General features: G+C 33.5%; 1 protein-coding gene across 1 annotated transcript; it reads left to right on the plus strand.

Moving 5' to 3' along the window:
* Positions 1-87: 87 nt before the first annotated feature.
* LOC148944591 (uncharacterized) lies at positions 88-13,329 on the plus strand. The gene is made up of 3 exons (XM_089100204.1): positions 88-234; positions 5,253-5,641; positions 13,068-13,329. The coding sequence occupies exons 1-3, from the start codon at positions 226-228 to the stop codon at positions 13,261-13,263; spliced, it is 594 nt and encodes a 197-aa protein (XP_088956330.1). The 5' UTR covers positions 88-225; the 3' UTR covers positions 13,264-13,329.
* The last annotated feature ends 2,959 nt before the right edge of the window (positions 13,330-16,288 follow it).

Here is a 16,288-nt window from a genome sequence, read left to right on the forward strand (position 1 = left end):
AAGAACCTATAAATTGCATGATTGGATGCTGGCACACGAAATGGGAAAGAAAGCGGAATATGGCGTTGACACTATAATGGATGCCTGTCTAGTTCCGTTCTCTTCCAAACATCCAAAGTAGGTTAAAATGAAGAAGTGAATATATGAAATTTGAGGACTGAGCTTTTCTTGAAGTTCAGTTGGAAAACAAACAAGGCAACGATAAGTTCTAAGGATAGAAAATCAATGATGAAGGTATGATAGAATAACCAATTTTGCTAATCATGTCCATTGTGAAAATTATTGGGTGTCATCTGCATGAGAGAACGACTTGGAACCGAGTCCTTCCAAAAAATCATTTATTTTTCTAATAATACCGTGCTTCGGAAAATTTTATCGATTTTGTAAAATCGCGTGGTGACTTCAAAATAAGAACGCTATTTAGACACGAGAGATTTATGAATAGGGCCGTCGCCAAGAGCTGTACAATATCCCAAGATTCGACTTCAATGATTCCTAGGTTTGCGAAACATTAGTAGGCTTGTAGTTTTACATAAGCTAGCAACTAAGTTATGCTTGCCAAGTGTGCAACCCTGATGGCCAGTTCGTATATTTCTCTCTCTCTCTCTTTCTCTCTCTCTATCTCGTTCTCTGTCTCTCTCTTACTCTTTTCAATTTTGTTCCAATTCTTTAAAAATGACCGCTTAATCACAAAGGCCGTTAATTAGAATAAATAGCTCTTATGAAAGTACTAAAAAATCTTTGGCTTAAAGAGTGCAGTATTGACTAAGGGGAGAACCCCCTCATATACGTAATAACATATACGTAATAAAAAAAACAATAAAAAAAACAAGCAATACGGCTCAATAGTAATCGAAACTTTTAAAAAGGGAATTCTGATGTCAATAAATGTATCAAAAGAATGTGTTTATAATTCTGATTCTAAATATATAAATTTTACTAAGTTTTGTATTACTCATCAAAGGCTACGAGCCTGAGAAAATTTAACCGATTTTTTAAAGAGGGGGGAAACATCCCCTAAAAGTGAAAGAATTTTAATGAAAATCAATGTCAGATTCAGCGTATCAGGAAACCCTATTACATAGGTTTCAAGCTCATATCTGCAAAAATCTGCAACTTTTTATTTTTTGCCAGAAGAAAAATATACGAATGTAGAAGTTAGTTACGTAAGTTAATTTGTAAATTACGTCATAACCAAATTTATAGACATCCATTTAGCAAAAGAAAAGTAAAATTTTTATGCAAATTTTGTTAACTTATTCAATGACGGTGAGCCAAAATAAAAGCTGCATTAACTAAAAAACGATCAGAAATTAAATAAAAAAAGCAAGTTTTTTAAACTGAAAGTAAGGAGCGACATTCCACGGAGGAATTTTCCATGGGGGAAGTAAATTTTCCATGAAACAGGTGCCAGATTCCCCAGCAATATTTAAAAAACGATCAGAAATTAAATAAAAAAACAAGTTTTTTCAACTGAAAGTAAGGAGCAACATTAAAACTTAAAACGAAGAGAAATTATTACGTATATACTTAATAATTTGCCCCCTCGTCAATACTTCGCTCTTTACGCTAAAGAGTTTTTAGTACTTTCAGAAGAGCTATTTATTCTAACAAAACCCTTTGTGATCTAGGGATCATTCTTAAAGAATTGGAACAAAATTCGAACTTTGGCGTAAAGAGTGAGGTATTGACGAGGGGGCGAACCCCCTAATATACGTAATAAAAATATACGAATTTAGAAGTTCGTAACGTAAGTTAATTCGTAAGTTACGTATATTTATTACCAATAAAAACGTTCTTGAATAAAATTAAAAGTTCTAGTGCCCTTTTTAAGTGACCAAAAAAATTGGAGTGCAACTAGGTCTCCTCCCCCACCCCTTTTTCTCAAAATTGTCCGATCAAAACTAAGATACCCATTTTGTTCGGCATAGTTGAAAGGCTGAATATCTATGACTTTGGAGATATCATGACCCCCCAAAGCCCTTGGTTAAAGTTCTTTAAGTTACAAAATTCGCCCATTGTTTACGTATAGCATTTGTTATTGGGAAGTATGCATACATTTTTTATGTGGGGGAGGGGGTGAATTTTCTGCTGGTGGTATTTTCAACGGGGATAATTTTCCATGGGGAGGGAAGTTGCAACGGAGTGAATTTTCCAGGGAAATTCTACACTGGGAGAAATTGCCAAAATTGCTTTCTCTTTGCCAACTCAATTTTATGCCTGGAGATATTATGGGTATTGTCTGGGGTAAATCAAACAGTTGTGGTAACAAACTCTAAGTAAGGAGCGACTCGGCTCAATTGTAACCGAAACTTTAAAAACTAAATTTTCGATATTAATAGATTCATCAAGAGAATCAGCTTATAAAATTTATCAAATTTAGTGTTACACATCAAACGTTAAGAGCCTGAGAAAATTCGCCTGATTTTTGAAATAGGGGAGAAATAACCCCTAAAATTCAAGGAATCTTAATGAAAATCACACCATCAGATTCAATGTACCAGAAACCCCTACTTAAAAAGTTTCAAGCTCCTATATACAAAAATGTGGAATTTTATAATTTTTGCCAGAAGAAAGATCATTAATGTGTGTTTATTTGGTTTTTTTGTTTGTTTTTTTCCCATGAGTGATCGTATCGATCCAGTAGTCCTAAAATATCGCGAGAGGAAAAGTAAATTCATTTGAACGGAAAGTAAAATTTCTAATGCCCATTTTAAGGGACCGAAAATTTGGAGGGCAACTAGGCCCCCTCCCATGCTCATTTTTTCCCAAAGTCACAGGATCAAAATTTTGATACAGCCATTTTGTTCAGCATGGTCGAAAAATCTAATAGCTTTGTCTTTGAGGATGACTTAATCCCCCATAGTCTCCGGGGGAAGGGCTGCAAGTTATGAACTTTGCCCATTGTTAACATATTGTATTGGTTATCGGGAAGTATTTAGACATTTTCAGGGGGATTTTTTCTGGTGGGGGGTCAGGGGGAGGGGTTTACGTGGGAACATCTTTTTATGGAGGAATTCTTCACGGGGGAAGAGAATTTCCCTGAAGGGGGCGCTGAATTTCCCAGAATTAAAAAAAAGCAGTCAGAAATTAAATTAAAAAACAAAATTTCAACTGAAAGTAAGGAGCAACATTAAAACTTAAAACGAACAGAAATTATTACTTATATGAGGGGGTTCGTCCCATCCTCAATACCTCGCTCTTTAAGCTAAAGTGTTCTTATTAATTTCAAAATAGCTATTTATTCTAGTTAAACGGAATTGTGATTCAGGTATCATGTCATTCTTAAAGAATTGGAACAAAATTCGAAATTTAGCGTAAAGAGCGAGGTTTTGATGAGGGGGCAAACCTCCTCATATACGTAATAAAATTATACGAATGTAGAAGTTCGCTACGCAAGTTAATTCGTAAGTTACGTACATTTATTACTAATAAAAACGTTTGTAAATAAAGTTAAAAGTTTTAGTGCTCTTTTTAAGTAGCCGAAAAAAAATGGAGGGCAACTAGGTCCCCTCACCCGCCTCTTTTTTCTCAAAATCGTCCAATCAAGATTTTGAGAAGGCCATTTAGCCAAAAAAGAAAGTAAAATTAATACGCAAATATCGTTTTCATTATTCATGTACGGTGAGCCAAAATAAAAACCTGCGTTAATTCAAAAATGTTCAGAAATTAAATGAAAAACAATTTTTTTTAACTGAAATTAAAGAGCGACATTGAAACTTAAAACGAGCAGAAATTATTCCGTATATTAATGGGGCTGTCCCCTCCTCAACGCCCCGCTTTTTACGCTAAAGCTTTTTATTGTTTTAAAAAGTAGAGTTTTGAGAAAGAGTCAAATTTTAGCTTAAAGCGCGGGGCGTTGAGGAGGGGAGAGCCCCTTGCATATACGGAATAATTTCTGTTCGTTTTCTTTTTTATTGTCACTCCTTACTTTCAGTTAAAAAAAAACTTGTTTTTTTTTTTATTTAATTTGTTTCTGGTATGAAAATAATTCTCTAAGTGTTGTTTTAAAAATACTAAAGCTGAATGTAGAACGACAGTTGTAGAAACGACAGATTCTACAAGAAACGACAGTGTGTAGAAACGACAGTTGAAGGAGGCAGTAGTAGCCCCCTTTCGTCTAGTACATATTACAAAAATTTAAGTAAAAAAACAACTCTGGCAACAGAGATCAAAACTTTAAAAAAGTTTATATTACAAAATATGCAGCAACAAAATCTATTATTCATACAGATCCTGAAAAATGCAAAATGTATTCATTTTAAAGCTACTCGTCGAAAGATATTGGCACACGGAAATTTTTGGAAATATTGAAATAGGAATTAAATTCCCCCCAAAAGCCGCATCTTCTTGATGGAAATCACGAAGTAAAATTCAACATGTATGAGGGACCTAATGGCATTATCTGCAAAATATAAAATATTCCTCTTTCTTATGGAGAATAAGGTGCACTAAGTGAACGAAACATTGCTGTCCAAAATTAAAGTTTGATTTAAAGATCCGACTCTTAGGGGTGGTATCCCTCCTCGCATTTAGGGTAAGCCTGGGTAATGTACTAAGACGAACAGATATTAAACAAGAAAACCTGTTTTCTCCAATGAAAGTAAAGAGTAACATTAAAATTTAAAACAAAACAGAAATTATTTGGTATACGAGGAGGCTGCCCCCACTCAACCCAACATTCTCCACACTAAAGTTTGATATTCTGTCCTTATTCTTTTGGAACAACTGCTCAAACACAAGAACCGTTAAATTGGAATAAGAAGCTTTCTTAGGACACTATAATATTTAGCATAAAGAGTGGGGACTGAGGAAGCCCCCTCATATACGGATTAATATTTTCTCCGTTTTAAGTTTTACTTTTGCTCTTTACTTTCATTTAAGGAAACCTATTTTGTATTGAATTAATGCATGAACTATCTTGAATAAAATACAAATTGTACCTATATTTCATTTGAGCATGAATAAGCAGAAATATAAAATGATTAAACACACTTTTCCTATTAATAAAATGAAAACATAGAAATGTGTAAGCAAAAGGTAAAACTTTTTGTTAAGACAGTGATTAAAATAAGCTATAAAAAACGGGGTTTAAAATAAATAATTTTTCATTCGAGAACCTCTATCAGAGCAAAAAAAAGTATAACTAATCCGAGCTTCTTTTTTTTTTAGCCAAAACAGATGTGTTTTTTATTTTTTTGTTTGTTCAGTCTGATTTCCTTATGATGGTTAATTTGCATTCAACATTTTAGGTGCTGCAAAGAGGATTATGTTCAATGGCTTTCCTTTTTGTTACGCTTCCTTTCACTCTTGCCAATGACCTAAGCCCCTCATTTGACAACAATGAAATATCAGGAAGATCTTTCCGGACAACACGTGTTATTACAAATTTTGTACTATTAACATCTACAACAGCAATGGCTGGTTCAACTTACTGCTACAAAATCGTTAACTCTGCTTTTATCTTCACGACAACAGCAACTACATTTGCACAAACATTTATTACAAACACAGTAGCTGCGGCTCCAAATTGCAGGAAAAGAAGATGGGCTATGGAAAGTCCAGTGGAAGGTATTATAAACGGGATTAACAGCTCTCCTGTTGGTGCAGGTTATTTTGAAGATGTCAGCATTATGGAAAGGTTAGAGCTTGTTTCATAATATATATATATATATATCCAGGATCCAGGATTTTTTTTTCGGGGGGGGGGGGGGGTTTCTAATTTTTGACTTTTTCGGGGGGGGGGGTTACTAATTTTTGACTCAGTTTTCGACTAATTTTACTGATTTTTACCTAGGTTTTACTAATTTTTGACTTATTTTCGACTCGGTCAAAAATTTCGGGGGCGGTTCAAACCTGGTAACCCCCCCCTCTCCTGGATACGGCCTTGATATATATATATATATATATATATATATATATATATATATATATATATATATATATATATATATATATATATATATATATATATATATATATATATATATATATATATATATATATATATATATATATATATCTTTCTCGCTCTCTCTCTCTATCTATCACTCTCTCAAGCAAATACATTGCCCAGTAGGATAGAACGTTAAAAAAGAAATGTTTTTTTTTTTATTTCAATTAATCCATTTGATTTTTGCTATGACGTTTTTGCGTTTTCTTATCGTTTCTATAGTCTTAAATTTACATTTTTATAAGTTGGCACTGATTTTGCTACGAAAAATTTGACATTTTGATAAAAATTAAATGTTTATATAGTTTTATAGTCTTTAATGTAGATTGTTAGCCTAATATAGTTTTGTGGAAAAAAATTATTGTAATAAAAGAATATCAAAAAGGGTATACCTAGCTAATACAATTTAAAAAAAGTATGATTCAAGTTTAAAAGGATTGCAATGTTTCCAAAGAAATAAAAGGCAACGCTATAGCGCTGTCTATAGTAAAGGCCATAAGGCTCTCATGTTCTTTTTTTTTTTTTTTTCCAGACACACTTCATATAGAAGGGGTGGTCATATAAACTTAGGAGGGGGTTCATTCGATGGGGCTAAACTTAGAAGGGGGCTCATTCGAGTGCTCTTTTAAGAGTGAAATGTGATCGGAGGGCAACCAGCCCCCCCCCCACCCTTTTTTCACAAATACATCCAATAAAAATTTTTAGATAGCCATTTTACTAAAATACTTCAAAGACCAGATAAAAAAAAACTCCGGTGTCGACACAGCCACCCAGGGCCTGGGGGCAACTGTTGTAAGTTATGTCCTGGGGGCATATATGGTTGCTATGGAAGGGATGGTCGTATAAACTTCAGAGGGGCTCATATGATTGTAAATTAGTATGTGCATAGTACCTTTAGTTTCTTCAACATCCTCTTCAAAACACACTGAAGGTTTAAACTTAATACTATGAACCGTCCCTGAAGCATTTCTGACACGTCCTCTTAACAACTTGTGTGGGTATAGTCTGTTTTGATTTATTTTCATACAGTTTCAATATTCCCCATATGTTTTGCCTTAGTTTTAGTAGCAGAGGTAGTACTAGTAGTATTAGCAATAGAATTAACAGTCGTAGCTTTAGCTTTAGTAGCAGTAGTAGTAGTATGAGTAGAAGCGTAGCAATAGGATGCAAATATTTTCTTCTGGTTACTTCAACATCTCCTACAACAAGCCCTGTTAGTTTCAACTTCACAAAACCAAACTGTTCCTAATATTTTGTTGTTAATACCTTTTGACAGCCTGCGTACAGTTCGTTATTGTGATCAAGTTTCCCTCCTCCCCCTCCCCCAATAAAAATCCTAGGCAATTTCACTTTCATACCTTTAGGCATAGTTGTAATTACAGTCATAGCAGTAGTATTTGTATTACTAGTAGTAGTATCAAATGTAATAGCGGTAGTACTAGTAGTAGCAGCAGTATTAATATATAGCCTTTACAAGTAATTGCAGTAGAAGCAGTAGTTGAAGTAGTAGTAGTAGCAGTAAATAAAGCAGTGATAGAAGTACCAGAAGTAACTTGCATATATTGCTTTTTGGCCAGACAATTTTCCCCTTTTAGCATTTTCTGGAAGTTCCAACTAAATACTCAAGTCAATTCTTGAGATACACTCTTTTGACAATGTGCATGCAAAAAAAGTCTTGTGATTTACCTCAAATTTTCTCTCAATGTTGTAACAAAAACCAACAAAGAGAAAAATCTCTCAAAAAACCCACCCCCAATAAAATCTATATAATAAAAAAAAAACAAACGAGAATCTGTATCGTGGAGAGAAAAGAAAACAACAGAAACAAAACAACGTCGATATTTTAACATTATGAAAACGAGATGTGTTAAGCAGGAGAGAAACAAAATAAAAACAAGATAAAAAAAAAACAATATAAAACTAAAAACCAATAAAACCACCACCAAAAAAAAAATAAAAAAAAAATATAAAATTTGCGCAAAATGAACAACGTAGGGAAAAGATGCTAATATAGAGTTACTTAAGTTAGGACACCAGAGTAACTGAGGAAAAATAAAAAAACTGTAAATTACTTTAATTATTCAGTTGCGAAATAATCCCTTTGTTAGCTATTACTGAAGCAAATCATTTTGGTCTAGCAGGTAAAATAGTCCCCTGGTGATTATTTAAAATCTTAACTCCCTTATTGACTGTTGATTCTCTCTTTCGAAGATTATCATAAATTGGGTCAATATTTAAATTACCCGTGTCCCTATTTATGGAAAGGTTAGCAAACATATGTTTTTTTAATTTCTAAGGCTTCCCTCGCCCATTGGGTGTAACCCTTATCATTAGACGCCTTGTCTTATCGTAAGACGCCTTGTTTTGATACAGGCAAAATATATACGTTGTTTTGTTTTTGTTGTGTCGTTCTTTTTTAACGGGCCATAGTCTCGTTTGTTTGTTTTTTTTTATATTTTTCTCTTTGTTGGTTTTTGTAATGGTTTGTAAGTTCGGCTTAATATATGTAATTCGTCAATTGTACGGGCAACAATTAGCCGCTTCTGTCAATTATTATTTGTTTTTATTTAAAAAACATGCAAATCTATTAAATCAACAAATTTTCTTAAAAAATTGCAAGAAGGAATCAGTGATTCAGAAATCTTTTAAAATATGGACCCATTTTGGAACTTAAAATGAAACAAAATTAAAAAATAAATTAAGCCTAATAGCTTTAAATTACGTAATTTATGAACAAAAACAGAGACGTTTTAAACTGTCTAAGGACTTAAATTATGTTGGAAACCTTTTAATAAATAATCTTCCATCTGACTTTTTTATGCGAATTAAGGAATTGGCCATTAGATATTTTCGCCATGACTTTTATTTGTTCAAGGTTCGTTTGGTTGACAACTTTAATAAACTTTTGTTTGAGAATTTCCAAGATTCAGAGGTCTTTTATCCTCGTCATTGTCTGAGTCCAGCATTTAAGAATTTTTCCTTTAAACCTCTTAATATTAAACAGGAAGCCGTTTTGTCGAAGGGTTCTAAGTTCGGTTTTCCAACTCCTGTGTCCTATTCGAAAATAATTTTAAATGTGGAATCAGGAATTATGGTTTCTAGATATAAGTTTAATACTCCTCAAGAACTCAGAGCCGAGATCGTAACAAAAGTAAACACCTTTAATATGAACTTAATTGGTAAAGACATTTCACAAAAAATGACATTAAAATCCTTTCTGATTGGAAAAAGGATAAATTCCTTACTATCACCAGAGCCGATAAGGGAAATACGATCGTAATTATGAACACTGAAGACTATAATAATCAAATGAAATCCATTATTTCTGACACTATTGCATACAAAAAACTTGATTTTGATCCTACAGATAAATATGTAAAATCAACAAGAAAGGAATTAGAGTCAATGAAAAATAATTTTCACATTACCCCACAGTTTTAGAACAAATATTCTCATAGGGGTTTTTAGGAACCCAAGATCTATGGTCTACCTAAGGTTCACAAGCCTGAAGCCCCCCTCCACCCTACTGTGTCAACTTTTCCTTCACCTGTTTCGAAAATAGGAAAATGGTTGTCGGTAGCATTGCATCCACTTTTGGGAACACAAAATCATATTTGAAAAATTCGACTGATCTTACTAATAAATTGCGAAATTTTACACTGGATAAAAGTTCAATTCTTTGCAGTTTTGATGTTGTGTAGATGTATTCAAATTGTGATTTAAAAAGGTGCGAGGATATTTTAAAAAGTAAATTAGAAAAACACTTTGATTTAATACAAGATGTGACGTTAGCCAGTTTGGATATTGATGTCATTATGAGACCAATTATTCTGGTAAATGAATTTTCTTTTTATTTTGGTTTTAGAGGGGAGTTTTATAAACAAATTTTTTGGTTACCTATGGGGGCTTCTCTTTCTCCTTTATTGGCAAATCTATTCATAGATGTCATTGAAACCTCCGCTATAAATAGTTCTAGAATCTCCCCTTTCTTCTGGGGTAGGTTCATGGATAATGTGGTGTGCGCTTGGAAACATGGATTGGACTCATTAGACCTATTTTGTAAGCATTTAGATAGTTTTGATAATAATATTAAATTTAAAGTTGAGTTTGAGGATAATAATAAATTCCCTTTTCTGGATATTTTATCAATTAAAAGGGATCTCCATTTACTTTTGTCGATTTACAGAAAACCAACGCACAACGATAGGTATTTAAATTTTCATTCTTGCCACCCTATGTCGGTGAAAAGGGGGTTGTAATTTCACTAGTGGATAGAGCCTTTAGAATTTGTTCCCAGGAATTTCTGGATTCGGAATTGTTATACTTGAGGGATATCTTGTTTTGTAATAGTTATCCAATTAAGTTCATTGATAAAATAATTGAAAATAGACGGGTTAAACATGATAGTAGGGTTATTGGGGCTTCTCAGTCTTTAGATTTAGATGTATCAAAAAGCTTCATTTCATTATCAGAATGCACCTGGTTTGGGTGAGAAACTTTCACGGGTTTTACGTAAATTTGGTATTGATACATGTTTCCAATCGTTGAGGCCAATGGGTAGTTTTTTTTAGTTCTGGTAAGGATTTATTACTCGGGGAAATTTAGTAAGTGGGGTGTATAAAATTCCGTGTTCTTGTGGGAAGTTCTATATTGGTAGGACCCACCAACAATTTTTAGAAAGGTTTACTGAACACCGAAAATCAATAGTAAAAAAACCTACAATTAAGCAAGCCTCCAGAAACTTTCGTTTCAGCTTTAGCAGAGCATATTTGGCTTCAACCAGATCATTTTGTAAAATTTGATGAAGCTTTGGCTATTTCAAATGATAAGGGTTACACTCAATGGGTGAGAGAAGCCATAGAAACTAAAAAACATGTTTGCTAACCTTTCCATAAATAGGGACACGTGTAATTTATATATTGACCAAATTTATGGTAACCTTCGAAAGAGAGACTCAACAGTCAATGAGGGAGTTAAGATTTTAAATAATCGCCAGGGGACTATTTTACCTGCTAGACCAAAACGATTTGCTTCAGTAATAGCTAACAAAAGGATTATTTCGCAATTGAATAATTAAAGTAATTTACAGTTTTTTTATTTTTCCTCAGTTACTCTGGTGTCCTCACTGCAATAACTCTATATTAGCATCTTTTCCCTACGTGGATCAGTTTGCGCCAATTGTACATTTTTTTTTTTTTTTTTTTTTTTTTTTTTTATCATGTTCTTCTTGTGTGTCTCGTTGCTGAAGACGCCTTGTTTGTATACAGGCGAAATATCCGCGTTGTTTTGTTTTTGTTGTTTTCTTTTCTCTCCACTGGCCACAGTCTCGTTTGTTTTTTGTTTTTTTTTTAGAGATTTTTCTCTTTGTTGGTTTTTGTCATGGCTGGCCAGTTCGGCTTAAGATCTTTCATTCCTCAATGTTGTGAAAGGAGTAGTGTTGTAGCAGTAGTAGCAGTAGTAGTAATGGCAGTAGTAGTAGGGGTAGCAGTAGTAGTAATGGTAACTGTAGTAGTAGTGGAAGCATACAAATATTTCCTTTTTAGTCATCTCCCTTATCATTTCCTGAAAGTTCCAAATTAATATACCCAGTCATTCATGAGTTACGCCCTTTTTACAATCTGTATACGCATAATGTGTTTTGATTTAGTTCGAGAAGTTAGATTTAGTTTTGCTTTGATTTGACTCTTAGAAAGACTACTATAGCTTCTAATTTTTCGGGGAATAACTTACAAACCTTACATCCATAGTTCTGAGGAGCTATTTCAGCCCAGAAGGCTTTCTATATGATCTTTAGACTATTTCAAACAAAATAACTATCTCAGAATTTCTATCGGGTGCATTCGGGGAAAAGAAAACATGGGTGGAGGCTAGTTGCCCTCCTCTCACTTTTGAATTCTAAAAAGGACACTAGGGCTTCTGATTTCCAATTGATTGTGGCAAATCCGAAGTTTCTACAACCACCCTTTCCATAAAAACCTTAAATGTTAACAATGGACAACTATTATATCTTATAGCCCTTGCCTTGAGAGCTGTGGGGGGGGTGTCATCCCCAAAGATATAATTACTGGACTTTTTAAGTATGCTTAACAAAATTGTCAAAAAGATGTATTTGGTGGGTGTAAGTTTCCCCTTAGCCAATTTAAAAATTTGTGTTTCATTTCCACTGTCCTTAGTAGTTTTAGGCCCTGTTTATTGGGGTAATTTTTCCGAGTCGGATTGCTAAGGCTGCTTCGCCATCAAGGCCATATCCATTGGGGTAGAGGTTTGACTCCTCTCCCCGAAATTTTGTCTGACTCGTAAAAACGCAACAAAAATGAATATAAACAAATGTTTTATGTGTTTTTTTGTTACCCCCCCCCCAAAAAAAAAAAATATTTTGTAACCCCCTTTATGGACCCCCTTTAAATGTTAACAATGTACACCTATTATATCTCATAGCCCTTGCCCTGAGAGTCGTGGGGGGGGGGGTTGTCATCCCCAAAGATATAATTCCCAATAGAGGGGGTTAATCTTCAAAGACATAACTACTGAAACTTTCAACTACGCTGAACTAAATTACTATCTAAAATTTGGATTGGATATATTTGGGGGATTGATGGGCGTTGAGGGGGGGGGACTGGTTGCCCTCCAGTCGCTTTTGAATATTAAAAAGAGAAATAGAACTTGCAATTTCCAATCGAATGAGCATCTTCTGAAATTTCTACGACAGCTCCTTCTAAACGGAGCGCCCTGGTCTAAAGACCCCCCCCCAAAAAAAAAATAAATAAATAATAATAATAATACATTGTGTCCTCATTGCTCTTTATTATGACAGCGCTATTGCACTGCCTGTGGTAAGACCCAAAATAATTCAGTGAGCCTTTAAGAAAAGTTTTAAGCAACCAAATATTCAGCCCAATTTATGTTTTAAGGAAATTAAAAATAAATGTAGGAAAGTAAATTATAATAGAAAATATTACAATTGGAAAGGACCTGTACGGAAGAAAGAACTGCATAAACATTGTAATTCTGTGAATTTAATTTATTGTTACGATAAAACAATCATTACATGAAGATTTTTCAAAAATCGTTATTTACTGATTTCAAAATAACTAACTAAAATTTTTAATCTTAGAAGATCTGAACCTCATCTTGACGATGAAGAAAAGACTGATCAATTCATCATTGAACGACCGTCCGAAAGATTGTTCAACCTAGTTCAAACTACAACTATCACATTAACTGCAGTTACAACATCGTTGTCAACTATTTTTACCAAGACCCTGATTGCAACCTGCACTCCAGCTAATATAGGCATCAACCAGTGTTGACTGAGATTTATGTGTCCTTACATTAATACTGTATACGATTTCTAACATTAAATTATTATGTGTTTATCTATCAGATGTTATTTTCAGATTCATCTTTTAGGGAATGAAATTTTCAAAGAGTAGTTCTTCAAAGAAAACCCGAAAAGAAAACCCGAAAACCCGAGACTCTTAGAATTAATTAAATATAAAAAACTATTTTTTTTTAACTGAAAGTAAGGAGCGACGTTAAAACTTAAAACGAACAGAAATTATTCCGTATATGAAAGGGGCTGTCCCCTCCTCAACGCCTCGCTTTTTAGGCTAAAGTTTTTTATTGTTTAAAAAAAATAGAGTTGTGAGAAAGTCAAACTTTAGCGTAAGGAGCGAGGTTAGCGTAAGGAGCGAGGTTAACTTTAGCGTAAGTTTTCAAGCAGAAGTGAAATAATTTGAATGTTTGAAACGATTTTTGTAAATATTTAACGACTCTTTTCAACTTAATGATCGTCTATGCTTTCAAGATTAGTCTCAAATTTACAGCTAATAGAGAGAAAATTACTATCTAATACACTTGGAGATAAATAACGTTTTGTGAAGTGTTTTCCTGCAGATGTGGCAGCTTATTTCTTACTAAAATCCTGGACGGTGGCAAGTTAAAATAACCTATATCCTTGTCGGGGGAGGGTACATACCCAGAAGGCCCATTCTGTCACAAGTAACGAGCATTGCACGGTAAATCACCATTTTGAAGATATCTGGGATGTTTCAAGACTTGTTCTAGAAATAATAATCTAACAACAATGTGTTAGCTCGGACTTGCAATTTGAGTGAGGGGAAAAAGAGGTTTAGACACACTCCTTAAAGCAGCAAGGACATTAAAAGAATATATTTTTTTCTATCTTAGGTCCATTCCTACCTGAGAAACAGGATTTTCTGCGATTGTTTAATTTTGGTTTAGCAAAATTATGAAGATTACAAGCCTTGCGCAAAGTTTTACCATAGTTGCCAAATTGAACCGTAGAAAAAAATTGTAAAATTAAATTGATAAATTTGATAATGCTTTCGTTCATAAGAATTCAAAATATACATAATTTCTTGATTCTCAGCGTGATAATCATAAATCATTTCCTGTTTACATTAAATTGGCTGGATCCAATTTTCTATATTATCAAGGGATGGAGGCAAGCTGGGTTAATATTCCCAATGTTTTTCAATAAGTGCCATTATGACACTGAAATGCATCAATTCCTGAAGATTCTCATCTTGGTGCCCGGATCAGAAAATCCAATTTGATATTTGTGCTCTGCATAATAAAGAGTAAGTAATAAAATGTATATTTTCGGAATCAGAAGAAAATAACATTCTATTGAGATCTAAGCAAAGGTGAAACACTGAAGTGATAGATATAACAAAATAGGATAATTATTTTTTTTCGAAAGAGATGGTCTTGTTGGTAGGTAAATAAGCTAATAATTTGAAGTGTTTAATCTTGAATAATTTATCAATAGTCATATCAATGCATAGCTTAGATTTTTAGTTATTTAAGGACATATACATTTCTTTTTAAATCCCATTTGGTAAGAAAATGTTATGTTTATATTCTTACATTATTTTACTCACTTAATCACTTTTCTCTTTTGCCCAGTTTACTACCAAGTTAAGGGTAGTGCTGTCTTCTGCTACAACAATCAGTAAAGTTACCTTCTAGAGCTCCATGACCGCATATTATTTCGCTCATTTTCTGCTAATTTTTTACATACGTTCCTTATTTTCAAATCGGGTGCTCGCAAAGTTTTAAAACTAAATAAATGCATATGAAGAGGTTTTTCATCAAAAATTGAGTTTCTAGGTTTTCCTAATTTTTAAAGACGTATTTGGTTGTGTAAGTTTTCGCTTAACCAATTTAAAGAAACAGATTTCATATCTCATTGTTTATCTCTAATTAAGTAGTATTATTTCTTAGGAAATAAAATAGGTCAAAGAACCTCTGACGAACAAATGATATGTGAAAAGTAAGTAGCAATTTAGAGCGGCAAAAACTGTTGTTTGTTTCAACAGCAGACAACTTAATACAACCTGGTCTTATACATCCCCCCAATCATTTAATTCCAGCATAGTCCAGAACTAACATAGCTCGTTGCTTAAATCCACTCTAGCTATCTGGCCCGCTACCCAACCCCATAGCCCAGACACTGTATGCACACTCAATATAGCTTGCATACCCTCAAAAAGGTAAAAAAGGTAAAAAAAAAAGGTAAATTTCAGAGCGAGGACTTTCAAAATATGATAAAAATCTTATTCACATGTATTACTACTGCAATCAAAGGTGCAGTTGTTGAAAATAAGCATTGCCTTTTTGGTTTTTGATTTGTTCATCAGTTACTAAATATAGGTATGTTAGATAATATTTTCTTATTACCTTTATATTCTGGGTCCAAGGGGGTAAGTGTGCTCGTCTTAAGCCGTCCGGAAAAACGAGATATTTTATCTTATTTTGCATCAAAAAAATTAAATGGTATAGGAATGTTAGGGGATGGCAGTTGAATTATTTAGTGCAGCAAGTATAGTTATTTTGAAACGAAGCTTGGATTTGATAAAATTTGGCATATATAGTGCAAATGCATGTCCTTTTTTAGTAGCTCACGCGTCCGTTTGAGGGAGATTTGAAGTTATAATGCCAAGATAAATTTCATGGTCTATAGGATTGAATGAAGAGCTTCTTGTCAGTGTACATTGTCATTGTTACGTCTCCTTCCAATTCAATAACATTATTTAGAAATCGGCAATTACCGATTTCTCAGGATTAAATTGAAGCTCAATCTTAGCATACTCTTACCTCAATGCATCAAATATCAAGGAAACCCTCTGTAATGTACTTCTAATATTTAAAATATCATATGCATAATATATTAAAGATGTATCAGTAGAATTAGCCAACAACGAAAACCTAATACCGATTGCTTTCGTGATAGGAAATTTTCAGTACGAGAGTCAATAATAATATTGTCATAAAAATGATTTCTATTTTAGTAATATCCTTAAGATACTA

This window comes from Artemia sp. Qi Xiang Cuo, chromosome 14 (genome assembly GCF_049724085.1).
Source record: "Artemia sp. Qi Xiang Cuo chromosome 14, ASM4972408v1, whole genome shotgun sequence".
Classification (NCBI taxonomy): domain Eukaryota; kingdom Metazoa; phylum Arthropoda; class Branchiopoda; order Anostraca; family Artemiidae; genus Artemia; species Artemia sp. Qi Xiang Cuo.